The sequence below is a fragment of the Juglans regia genome, chromosome 13 (genome assembly GCF_001411555.2).
Source record: "Juglans regia cultivar Chandler chromosome 13, Walnut 2.0, whole genome shotgun sequence".
In the NCBI taxonomy this organism is placed as follows: Eukaryota; Viridiplantae; Streptophyta; class Magnoliopsida; order Fagales; family Juglandaceae; genus Juglans; species Juglans regia.
In genome coordinates, this window is record NC_049913.1 from 22,724,429 (window position 1) to 22,736,492 (window position 12,064).

The 12,064-nt window shown below is 40.2% G+C and overlaps 1 protein-coding gene across 2 annotated transcripts in view; it reads left to right on the forward strand.

Annotated features, from left to right (window-relative positions):
* The window catches only part of LOC108988506 (sacsin), a 50,572-nt gene that overhangs the window by 20,929 nt on the left and 17,579 nt on the right, over positions 1-12,064 (forward strand). For both annotated transcript variants that reach the window (XM_018961774.2, XM_018961775.2), the window contains exon 4: positions 3,578-5,088. In XM_018961774.2, the coding sequence (XP_018817319.2) occupies positions 3,578-5,088 (1,511 nt within the window). The remainder of the gene's footprint in view (positions 1-3,577; positions 5,089-12,064) is intronic.

The following is a 12,064-nucleotide window of genomic DNA, read 5'->3' on the forward strand; positions in this document are numbered from 1 at the left end:
CGCCAAGCTGTTGATACTTGGCACCACACCCACCAAAACCATCTCGGACTTACCAAGGTTCATCTTGAGACCCGACATTGCTTCAAAGCATAACAAAAGTGCCCTTAAAGCTTGGCACCACACCCACTGAAACTATCTGGCCACGGTCCGCCTCACAAAAAAGAAGAGTATCATCTGCAAAAAGGAGATGAGAAATTATGATAGAACCATTAATCTCATTTCCCACCGAAAATCCAGACAAAAAACCTCCCCCAATGGCATATTGATATATTCCACGGGAGGTCTAATGGCACATGGGGATAGGATGCAGTGGAGGCCTAATGGGACCAAGCGGTTTACAGTGAGATCGTATTACAAGACGTTATCATCACATGGTAATGTTCCTTTCCCGTGGAAGAGTATTTGGAGGTCTCGTGTGCCTTCCAAAGTCTCTAGGGAAGATTTTGACCACGGACAATTTGAGGAAGTGGGATCTCATTGTTATGGATTAGTGTTAATTGTGCGAGAAGAATGGAGAATCAGTGGATCACTTATTACTGCATTGTGAGGTGACAAGAGTGTTATGGGATGAGATATTTAGAAGAGTTGGTGTGGCTTGGGTTATGCCTTTGAGGGTGGTGGATTTAATAGCTTGTTGGAAGGAGATTCAAGGCTGTCCCAAAGTGGCGGCAGTTTGAAAGATGATTCCTTTTGCATTATGTGATGTATTTGGATAGAAATGAATGCTCGGTACTTTGAAGATAGGGAGCGTACAATGGAGGAACTTCTGAACTTTTTTGTACACACATTATTGCTATGGTTTTCAGCCATTGTGCTTAACGGAAATAGTGTTCATAATTTTCTGTTCTTAATTTCTGGTTCCTAGAATGTATTTAGTGACAGCAAGACCATCCTTATTTAGCTTTCCTAATCTGTATATATATACTTCCTTAGACAGATCATGTTCCTTACTTAGACAGATTATGTAAATAGTCCTAGTTTCCTTTTGTAGACAGATTTGATTGCTGTAAATTTGGCTTGATTCTAGCCTTGTATCATGCACACTCGTGTCTATATAACGAAAGGAAATCCTCACAAAGGAGGTATTCAATCCAATTTGACATGGTTTCAGAGCCATAACTTAGAAATATTTCTGGTTCTTTCTAGTGGGATTTTTTTTCGTTGGTGGGCGATAGTGTTGGCATTGTCGGCACTTTCTTCTTTAGGTGTTCTTTTGTATACTTCCTGTGTATACGGACTTCGCCTACTTCATTTGTATCAAGAAAATTGTCATCGTACTTATAAAAAAAAACTAAAAAATATAATTACTACATATTTTATCTTTTAATTTTTTTTCAATTCCTATTGAATACAATGATGATGAAGTTAATATATATTTAGTTTTATCGTATTTTTGTACAAGAAATTAAAAAGAAATTTAGTTAGACAACTTAAAAATAAATATAGTCTTGAATTGGTTAGATTCGATCTAAAATCGGCTAGAATCGCCTCAAATCGGTTGATTGAAGCGGTTCAGTGAACGTTTCAAAAGGTTCACTAAAATCGGTTCGGTTTCTAACCGATTCAATTTGAATCGGCTGAATCGGTTTGAATTGAATCGTTTTTTTGAGCCTTGAATGTAATAGACCCAATAATAGCATTACCAATGGAGAAATCTGAACCAACACCCCCCCTTGGGGCATAGCAGCCTCCACCATCAGACCCAATGCCTCCTCCGATCACATGAGCCCAGTAGGGTTACCAATAATCAACACCGAGAATTGAGCAGTAGAAAGTTAGAAACACAATGCCTAATTCACGAACACTATCTTTCCCCAAAATTGCAGCTCCCAAGCATGTAGAAATGGAAGTTCCAATTCACATGATCAAATGCCTTTTTCATATTTAAGCTTACAAAGAACACCAGGAACACCCTTCTCATTCGACTGTCTAGACATTCATTAGCAATAACTGCATCCATGGATGAATATAGGGCGGAGCAAGGCTCCTTTTTTAGAGTAGTTTCTTTGCCGGGTGGGCTGCCTAATGAGAGATTCTTACCTTTTGTTAACTTAAAAAAAGTAGCATGTTATAGTGATAGATTAATGTTGTGGAAGAGAAGTGAGGAAACTTTTATCATCTTTTGCTTCATTGCAAGGTAGGTAGTGCCTTATGATGCTTTTGTTTTGGGCTATATTGAATTATGCCTCAATGTGGTGTGGATCTTTGTGTATTGGAAATGTCGGTTTGGCATTCATCATAGTTAAGCCTTGTGGAAAATGATTGCAACTTAGGCTGCGTTTGGATGTTGAACTGAGTTGAGTTGAATTGAGTTGAGATGAAAGTTGAATAAAATATTATTAGAATATTATTTTTTAATATTATTAGTATTTTGAGATTTGAAAAAGTTGAATTGTTTATTATATTTTGTGTTGGAATTTGGAAAAGTTGTAATGATTAGATAAGATGAGTTGAGATGAGTTTAGGATCCAAACTGACCCTTAATGTGGTACATTTGGAGAGAGAAATTATTGAAGTTTTTAAGATGGCATTAAGGTAGCAGAGACTCTTAAGCCTTTTATTTTTTAATCTCTTTACCACTAGATGGTGGCATGTGTCTTCTAATTTTTAGTTTCTAGAACTTCATCTTCTTACTTTTATTATTCTGGTTAAGTGTCTCTTATATACTTCGTGTGTATTTGGGTAGTACCCTTTTTGCTCAGTGACAAATCCTAACTTACAAAAAACGTTTTTTGTTTTGCACATTTAAGGTCTAAGATGACTTGTCTTTTATGTATCATTCATTTTTTATACAAAGATGATATGTGGCTTTTTAGGTTATTTGACACTGATTTTTGTTGATATTTATTTATTTTTTCGTAGGCATGGGTCATGCAACCCTTAATGCAAGCCCCCTTATTATGTTCTATGCTTTTGTCCTAACGCGTGCCGTGGAAGGTGATCTGTTGTAGCTTCATGATGTTTGGCTTCCCCACTCTTCCTGTATCTACATGCCTATAGAGATTTTATTTCTTACTTGATTTTTATTTATTTTTTATAAGGCCCCGTTTGGATTCGGAAAGTGTTTCATCTCATCCCATCTCATGATTACAACTTTTTCAAATTTCCACACAAAATATAATAAACGTTTCAACTTTTTCAAATCTCAATTCAACTTTTTCAAATCTCAAAACAATAATAATATTAAAAAAATAATATTCTAACAATATTTTTTTCAACTTTCATCTTTCATCTAAAACCATCTCATCTTATCTCTGAATCCAAACCAGCCCCAAGTCTTACTTGATATTTATGAATGTGCATAAGATTATGATGTCATTCTTCTTAGTAAGGGAAATTTAACAGTACATTTATAATTCAACATGGGAACCATATTTGCATTTTTACTTTTCTCTCATGTGTTTCATTAGACTGTTTTGAGTTGCTGTTCTTGCTCATAATTTGCGGAACTAATAATGTTTGCAATTGAGAACATGATAATTTGCACAATTAAACCCAATTAGGCAGCTACCCTTCTTATATTAGCATCACAAAAGCATTCAATGTGAATGTATTTGTAACTCTGGTAATTTTGCAGGCTTTATGATCCTCGTGTTCCTGGGCTACGAGAGATGTTGCACAGTGAAGTTTTCTTCCCTTCTGACAGATTCTCAGATATGGAAACTTTGGAAACTTTAGTAAGCCTTGGACTTAGAAGAACACTAGGCTTTGCTGGTTTGCTTGATTGTGCTAGAACGGTTTCTCTAATGCAAGATGCTAGGGAGTCAGAGACACAGAGTTATGGGAGGAAGTTGCTTGTCTGTATAGATGCTCTGTCATTAAAGCTCTCGACTGATGGGGCTGGAAATTGTGATGAATTGGAGGATGCCATCTTATGTAATGACAAGAGTCTCATGGATGCTAATTCTATGCATGTTGATTCTTACGAGAGAGAAGAGAACCATTGTATAGATGATCTTGACACTAGTTCATTTGTCGGGGTTGTGATCGAGGATAAACTGGAAGAAGAATTTTGGTCTGAAATTAAGACTATTGCTTGGTGTCCTATTTCTGCCGATCCACCTTTACAGGGACTCCCATGGTTAAAATCTAGTAATCAAGTAGCAGCCCCAAGCACAGTGAGACCTAAAACACAGATGTGGATGGTGTCGTGTTCAATGCATATACTTGACGGCGAATGCTACTCAACACACCTGCAACAAAAGCTTGGTTGGATGGATTCCCCAACCATAGATGTTTTATCCACACAGTTAATTGAGCTGTCCAAGTTCTATGGGCAGCTTAAGTTACAGTCTGCGGTGGAACCTGAATTGGATGCTGCTCTGCAAAAGGGAATGCCATCACTTTATTTGAGATTGCAAGAATTTATTGGTTCTGAGGATTTGATGGTGCTAAAATCAGCTTTAAGTGGTGTTTCCTGGGTTTGGATTGGGGATGATTTTGTTTCTCCAAATGCACTTGCATTTGATTCTCCCGTGAAATTCTCTCCTTATTTGTATGTTGTTCCATCTGAATTATCAGCGTTTAGGGTTTTGCTTTTGGAATTAGGTGTGAGACTTAGTTTTGATGTTTGGGATTATTGTAGCGTATTACAGCGCTTGCATAATGATGTGAAAGGGTCCCCACTGTCCACAGATCATTTAAGTTTGGTCCACTGTGTCCTTGAAGCTCTTGCAGACTGTTGCTCAGACAAACCGTTGTTTGAGGTATCAGAGACTCCACTCTTAATCCCTGATTCTTCTGGAGTTCTGATGCGTGTGCAGGATCTTGTTTACAATGATGCACCATGGATGGAAAACCATACTCTTCCTGGGAAACATTTTACGCATCCAACCATCAGCAATGATCTGGCTAACAGGTTGGGCGTACAGTCGCTTCGCTGCCTCTCTTTGGTCGATGAAGAAATGACTAAAGATTTACCATGCATGGAGCATGGTAGAATAAATGAGCTTTTAGCATTGTATGGGAACAATGACTTCATGTTGTTTGACCTTCTTGAGTTGGCAGATTGCTGCAAGACCAAGAAGCTACACCTAATCTTTGACAAGAGGGAGCATCCTCGCCAGTCTTTGCTGCAGCACAATCTAGGTAACAATACAAAATCTGAAGGTTGTTTGTGCTTAAAATGTGTTAATGATATAGGAATGGTTGCTTAAAAATAATGACATACCTATAAGATTTTGGCTTGAAAAGAAATCTGTAGTTTTGGCTGCTGCTGTGATTATAGCCACATCAGATCGGCAAAGGTGACAGTGCATATTAGTTTATAAAACATCCTATCATGCTAGAACCCAGGTTCAACTCATGGGAATAAAGGTGGTTTTACTTATGAAGTCATTGTCTTGCACAAGTCTTGTATGTTTTAATTTTTTTTTTTTTTATAAGTAAGAAATTTCATTGATCAAAATTAGGCAAAGTCCATGTACACAGGAAGTATATAAAAGAGACACCTAGTTACATTCTAGAAAGCTGAAAATAAAGCAAAAACTCATGAACATCCCCTCCCTTTAAAACTATAGCTGAAAGCCATTGAACCAAAGAAAGGACAAAAAAATTCCATAATTCCCCCCTAGCTCTCTCCTTCTTGTTGAAGCAACTCTCATTTCTTTCCATCCATATACACCATAATAAGCACAAAGGAGCCATCCTCCATGTCGCAGCTAGTTGAGGGCTATGATGATGCCTATTCCAACAAGCTAAGAGCTCCGCCACACTCTTGGGCATAACACAAGACAACCTGGCTCTACTAACTATGCCATCCCATACGATAGCGTGCTCCTTTAAAAGTGTGTTCGATAATTTCTTATGGGCTTTTGCAGGTGTCTATGGTCCAAATCTAGATGCTGACAGAGGATTTTTGTGGGATGAACTAGTAGGGGTACATAGTTGGTGGGATCTTCCGTGGTGTATTGGGGGTGATTTCAATGTTGTGAGATTTCCAAGTGAAAGCTTCAGAAGAAGAAGAGTGAGGCCTGCAAGTGTGGAGTTCTCAGAGTGTATCTTTGACTTGAATTTGATAGACCTTCCTCTTGCAAGGGGCCCTGCCACATGGTCAAATAACCAGACTTGGTCTCGCTTGAATCGCTTTTTAATTTTCCCTGAGTGGGAAAGCCATTTTCCTGAGGTATGTCAAAAGCGTTTGGTACGTTTAAATTCAGATCATTGGCCTATTTTGCTAGATTGCGGAGGCATTCATAGTGGGAGACGATACTTTAAGTTCGAGAATATGTGGCTGAAATCAGAAGGTTATGTGGAGAGAGTTAAACAATGGTGGATTTCTTATCAGTTCAATGGTACACCTAGTTTCATTTTTGCGAACAAGCTGAAGGCCTTAAAAAGAGACCTGAAGGAGTGGAATAAATAGTCGTTTGGAGACATAAGGGAGAACAAGAATATCAAGTGGTTGGAGATTCAGGAGTTGGATAGACTTCAAGATGGGAGGCCACTTTCTGAGGAGGAGCAATCACAAAGAACTGTGTTGGTCGCAGATCTTGAGAGAATTATTTCACAAGAAGAAATGTCTTGGCGTCAAAAGTCAAGAGCATTATGGTTAAGGAAAGGGGATCGGAGTACGAAGTTTTTCCATAGCATTGCAAACTCACATAGAAGAAACAATAACATAGAGGTATTGAAAATTGAGGGGATGAAGTGTAGGGATGAGGAAGTTATCAAAGGTCATGTTACTGATGTCTTTGAGAAGCTCCTTACTGAGCAGGTGGGATGGAGGCCTACTCTTGATGGGTTGGTTTTTGACACCATTGAGATGGGGGATGTAGCTAGGATGGAGAGGGCTTTTGAGGAGGACGAGGTGTATGATGTAGTAAGAAATATGGTAAAAGATAAGGCCCCCGGACCCGATGGTTTCTCTATGGGGTTTTTCCAAGATTGTTGGGAAGTGATAAAAGATGATCTTATGAAGGTGTTTCAGGAGTTGTACTCGGTTGGGAAATTTGAGAAAAGTCTTAACACCACTCTCCTTGCTTTAATACCTAAAAAGGTGGGGGCAAGTGAGATTGCGGATTATCGGCCTATTAGTCTAGTGAATGGAGTCTACAAGATTATTTCTAAAGTACTAGCTAATTGGTTGAGTGTGGTGTTGGGGAAGATTGTTACCAAGCCTCAAAATGCTTTTGTAAAGGATAGACAGATTCTTGATGCGGTTCTTATTGCTAATGAATGTTTAAACAGTAAATTGAAGGCTAGGAGTTCAGGGATTCTGTGCAAGTTAGATATGGAGAAGGCGTATGATCATGTTAATTGGGATTTTCTTCTATATTTATTGGATATGTGTGGTTTTGGAGAGAGGTGGAGGTCATGAATCAGCTAGTGTATTTCCACGACAAGATTCTCTGTATTGATCAATGACAGCCCATAAGGTTTTTTTGCGAGTTATCGTGGCTTGAGACAAGGGGATCCGCTATCTCCCCTACTTTTTGTCCTTGTGATGGAGGCACTAAGCAAGATGATCTCGGCTTTGGTAGCTAATGGTTTTGTAAGTGGTTTTCAGGTTGGATCCTCGAGTAGAGGTATTACTACTATTTCTCATTTATTGTTTGTAGATAATACGCTTATTATGTGTGAGGCCAATCCTGATCAGTTGCGTGCTGTGAAGGCGTTACTTCTTTGTTTTGAAGCTGTATCTGGCTTAAAAGTGAACTATGATAAATCCGAGGTGGTACCGATTGGGGAAGTCCAGAATGTCCAAGAGTTGGCAGGGATATTGGGTTGTAAGATAGCGTCTCTTCCTATGATATACCTGGGACTACCGTTGGGTATAAATTCGAGGACTTGCTCGATATAGGATACGGTGATTGAAAAAATAGAAAGGAGATTGGCAGGTTGAAGAGAATGTACTTGTCAAAAGGGGGCCGGATTACGTTGATCAAGAGTACACTTTCTAATCTACCCACCTATTTCTTATCCTTATTCCCTATATTGACAAGTGTGGCTGGTAGAATTGAGAAGCTACAAAGAGATTTTCTGTGGGTTGGTTTAGGAGAGGAATTTAAATTTCATTTAGTTAAATGGGAAAAGGTCTGCTGTCCTATCTCCAGTGGCGGTTTGGGTATCAGAAACTTGAGATTGTTCAATCGGGCGTTGCTTGGGAAATGGTTGTGGCGTTATACTAAAGAACCGGAAGCCTTATGGAAAGTAGTGATTGAGAAGAAGTATGGTGGATTAAGGGAGGGTTGGTGTACTAGAGAAGTTAGAGGCACCTATGGAGTGGGGCTATGGAAACATATAAGAAGAGAGTGGGAGGCATTTCATCAACATACTCGGTTTCAGCTGGGTACAGGGTCTAGGATCAGATTTTGGAAGGATGTTTGGTATGGTAACAGTGCCTTTCAAGATTTGTTTCCTCTACTTTTCCTAATTGCAAGTGATAAAGATGCTATAGTGGCAGAGCTTATGGGAAGAGTGGGTGAGAGTATACACTGGAATATCAATTTCATCCCGGCGGCACAAGACTGGGAGGTGGAGAGTTTTGTAGATTATTGTCCGAATATCCAGCAGGAAGATGGTTTGTGGTGGACTCCTGCGGGGAGAGGGGTATTCACAGTTAGATCCTTTTATAAGGTTCTCACACAAGAACCTGAGACACAGTTTTCTTGGAGAAGGCTTTGGAAGAACAAGGCTCCACCCAAAGCTTCCTTTTTTGTATGGACAGCATCCTTAAGTAAGATTCTCACTACAGATAATCTGAGAAAGATGAGGATAATCATTATAGACTGGTGTTGCATGTGTAAAAGTGGGGTTGAGTCGGTGAATCATCTACTTTTACATTGTGAGGTTGCTAGGTCTCTCTGGTATGAGGTGCTCAATAGAATGGATCTAGCGTGGGTGATGCCAGAATCTGTGGTGGAAATGTTGGCAAGCTGGACCCTTATTAGAGGTGTGCAACAGATCAAAGCGGTTTGAAAAATGATTCTGAATTGTATCATGTGGTGCTTGTGGAAGGAACGCAATGAGCAGACATTTGGAGACAGAGATCTATGGCGGAGCTTAAAGTTTTCTTTTTTAGGACTCTTTGTACTTGGGCTATTGCTGTAGACTTCAATGGCATGAATTTTCATGATTTCTTAGTTTCTAATGCGCCTACGTAGATAGGGCATAAGGACCTTTGTAACTGGCACTTTGTTGCCTTTATTGAAATAATAATACTTGTTTACCTATCAAAAAAGAACTATGCCATCCCATAGCTCCCCTTCCACCTTGCAATGTAGAAGAAGATGGTCAATCGATTTGCCATTGTTTTTGCACATATAACACCACTCCATGACGATCATCTCCTGTTTCCTTAAGTTGTCAGTCGTCAAAATCTTACCCAAGGTTGCTGTCCAAGTAAAAAAAGCAACTTTGGGAGGCACAGGAACTCTCCAAATACCCTTCCATGGAAACACAATGGGCTGACGATTAGACAGCACCTTAAAGAAGGATTTAACAGAAAATTTTTTACTCCCCGTAGGTTTCCACACCATTCTATCACACCCATTACCACCAACCCTCTTGGAATAAAGCAAGCTGAAAAAACCTGCTATCTCCTGGACTTTTCAATCTTGCGCATTTCTTGAAAAGATCATATTCCAATGCACTGAAGCGTTAGCTCGACACAGCACATGCGAGACAACGGCCTGCTGATTTCCAGCCAATTTGAAAACACCTGGAAAAGCTGAAGAAAGAGCTCTCTCACCACACCATTCATCGAACCAGAATCTAACTCTTGTACCCTCACCAACCTCAAAGTTAATGTGTTGCAAACACCATCCCCCCCTTTCGGATAAATTTCCAAAGACTCACAACATACGACCCCCTACCCTCCTTGGAACACCAACCTCCCCAATCACAACCATACTTCTGATCCACAACCATTCTCCACAACGAAGTCCCCTCCAACTGGAATCTCCACAACCACTTCCCAAGAAGGGCTTTGTTAAAAGTGATCAAGTTACACACCCCCAAACCTTCCACTTCCTTCGGACTGCACACTTTTTGCCAATTCACAAGATGAAATTTATGATCCTCACTCATGCCTCCCCACAAAAAGGCTATAAATATCTTTTCAATCCGATTGGCCACCCCCACTGGTGTAGGAAATAAGAAAAGAAAGTACGTGGAAAGATTGGAAAAGGTACTTTGAATGAGGGTCACTCTCCCTCCTTTTGAAAGATAGAGCCGCTTCCAACCTGATAACCTTTTCTCTACCTTCTCTACGACTCCATCCCAAATATTTGTTGCTTTAAAAGAAGCTCTTAAAGGTAGTCCGAGGTATTTGAAAGGAAGAGTAGCCACTTTGCATCCCAACAACTCAGCTAGAAGGTTGATATTTGCCACCTCACCCACCGGTACCAATTCCGACTTACCCAAGTTCACCTTGAGTCCCAAAACAACTTCGAAACACAATAGAACAGCCCTTAGAGCTTGAATCTGTCCGCTGTCTGCATTGCAAAGAATAAGAGTATCATCCACAAATAATAAATGAGAGATGGATAAAGTGTCATTATTGGGGTTATCCACTGCAAAACCAGCAAGAAACACCCCCCCCCCCTCGAACAGCGGCCTCCATCATACGACTCAGGGCCTCCATGACCACAACAAAGAGGAAAGGACATAGCGCATCCCTTGTCTCAAATCCCTCAAACTCTGAAAAAAACACAAGGTTGGCCATTAACTAGTACAGACGATCGAAACACAATGTTTGATCCATTCACACCACCTGTCCCTAAAGCCGCATCTTCTCAACATATAAAGCAAAAAATCCCAGCTTACGTCGTCATATGCCTTTTCCATATCCAGCTTGCAAAGGAGTCCTTGAGTGCCATCCCTCTACCAGCTTTCCAAACACTCGTTTGCAATTAAAACTGAATCCAAGATTTGCCTACCCCTTACAAAAGCATTTTGAGATTTGGAGATAATTTTTTCCATCACCAAGCTCATACGATTTGCTAATACCTTTGAAATGATCTTATAAATCCCGCCAACCAAACTAATAGGACGAAATCTTTCAACTCAATGGCCCCTGCTATCTTCGGGATGAGGGCAATGAATGTAGCATTGAGGGACTTCTCAAACTTGTGACACAGATGGAACTCATGAAAAACCTGCATCACGTCATTCTTTACTATGTCGCAACACTCTTGATAGAAGGCCATAGAAAATCCATCTAGGCCCGAGGCTTTATCTCTGCACATACCACTTGCCACCTGTAGCACTTCAGCTTCCTCAAATTGATCTCTCCAACCAACTAGCCGCACTGGCATCCAGCTGATCAAAGAACAACCCATCCAGTTTAGGACACCGCACTGATGTCTCTTTGAGGAGATCGTCATAATAGTTCACAACATGGTCTTGTATATCCGCCGGGGATTGGTACACCGTGTTACCTGATTGGATCACTTCAATCGCATTATTATGCCTGTGAAAATTTTCCATTTTGTGGAAAAACTTGGTACATTTATCGCCCTCCTTCAACCATGTCATCCTTGATTTTTGTCTCCAGGAAATTTCTTCCAACAACAAAACCTTCTCTAACTCAGACACCACCTCAATCTTTCTCAACGTGGCCTCCTCGGTTACCATTGCTTCTTGTAAGGAATGTAACTCGTCCCAACGAAGGTTTTTTTGTTCATCCGCGTGTCTAAAAACCTCCATGTTCCACTTCTTTAGGTCCAGCTTAAGGGCTTTAAGTTTACCAGCCACAATAAAACTAGGGGTATCGTGAAAAGAATAAGATGCCCACCAATCCCTCACCCTTTCCACAAAACCAATTGATTGCAGCCACATATTCTCAAATTTGAAATAACGCCTGCCACCATGAATGCCCCCACAATCTAATAAGATGGGAAAATGGTCAGAGTATACCCATGGCAATCTCCTCTGGCTTAGGTCCGGATAATGTCTCCCAAGATTTAGAAACTAAGAATCCATCCAACCTTGACCCCCCTCTACCATTCGACCACGTGAAACATTCCCAAATCAAAGGAAGATCAATCAAGTTTAGATTGAAAATCAACTCTGAAAAGTCTTCCATTGGCCTTGTCAAATAAGTAGCGCCCTACCTCGCACA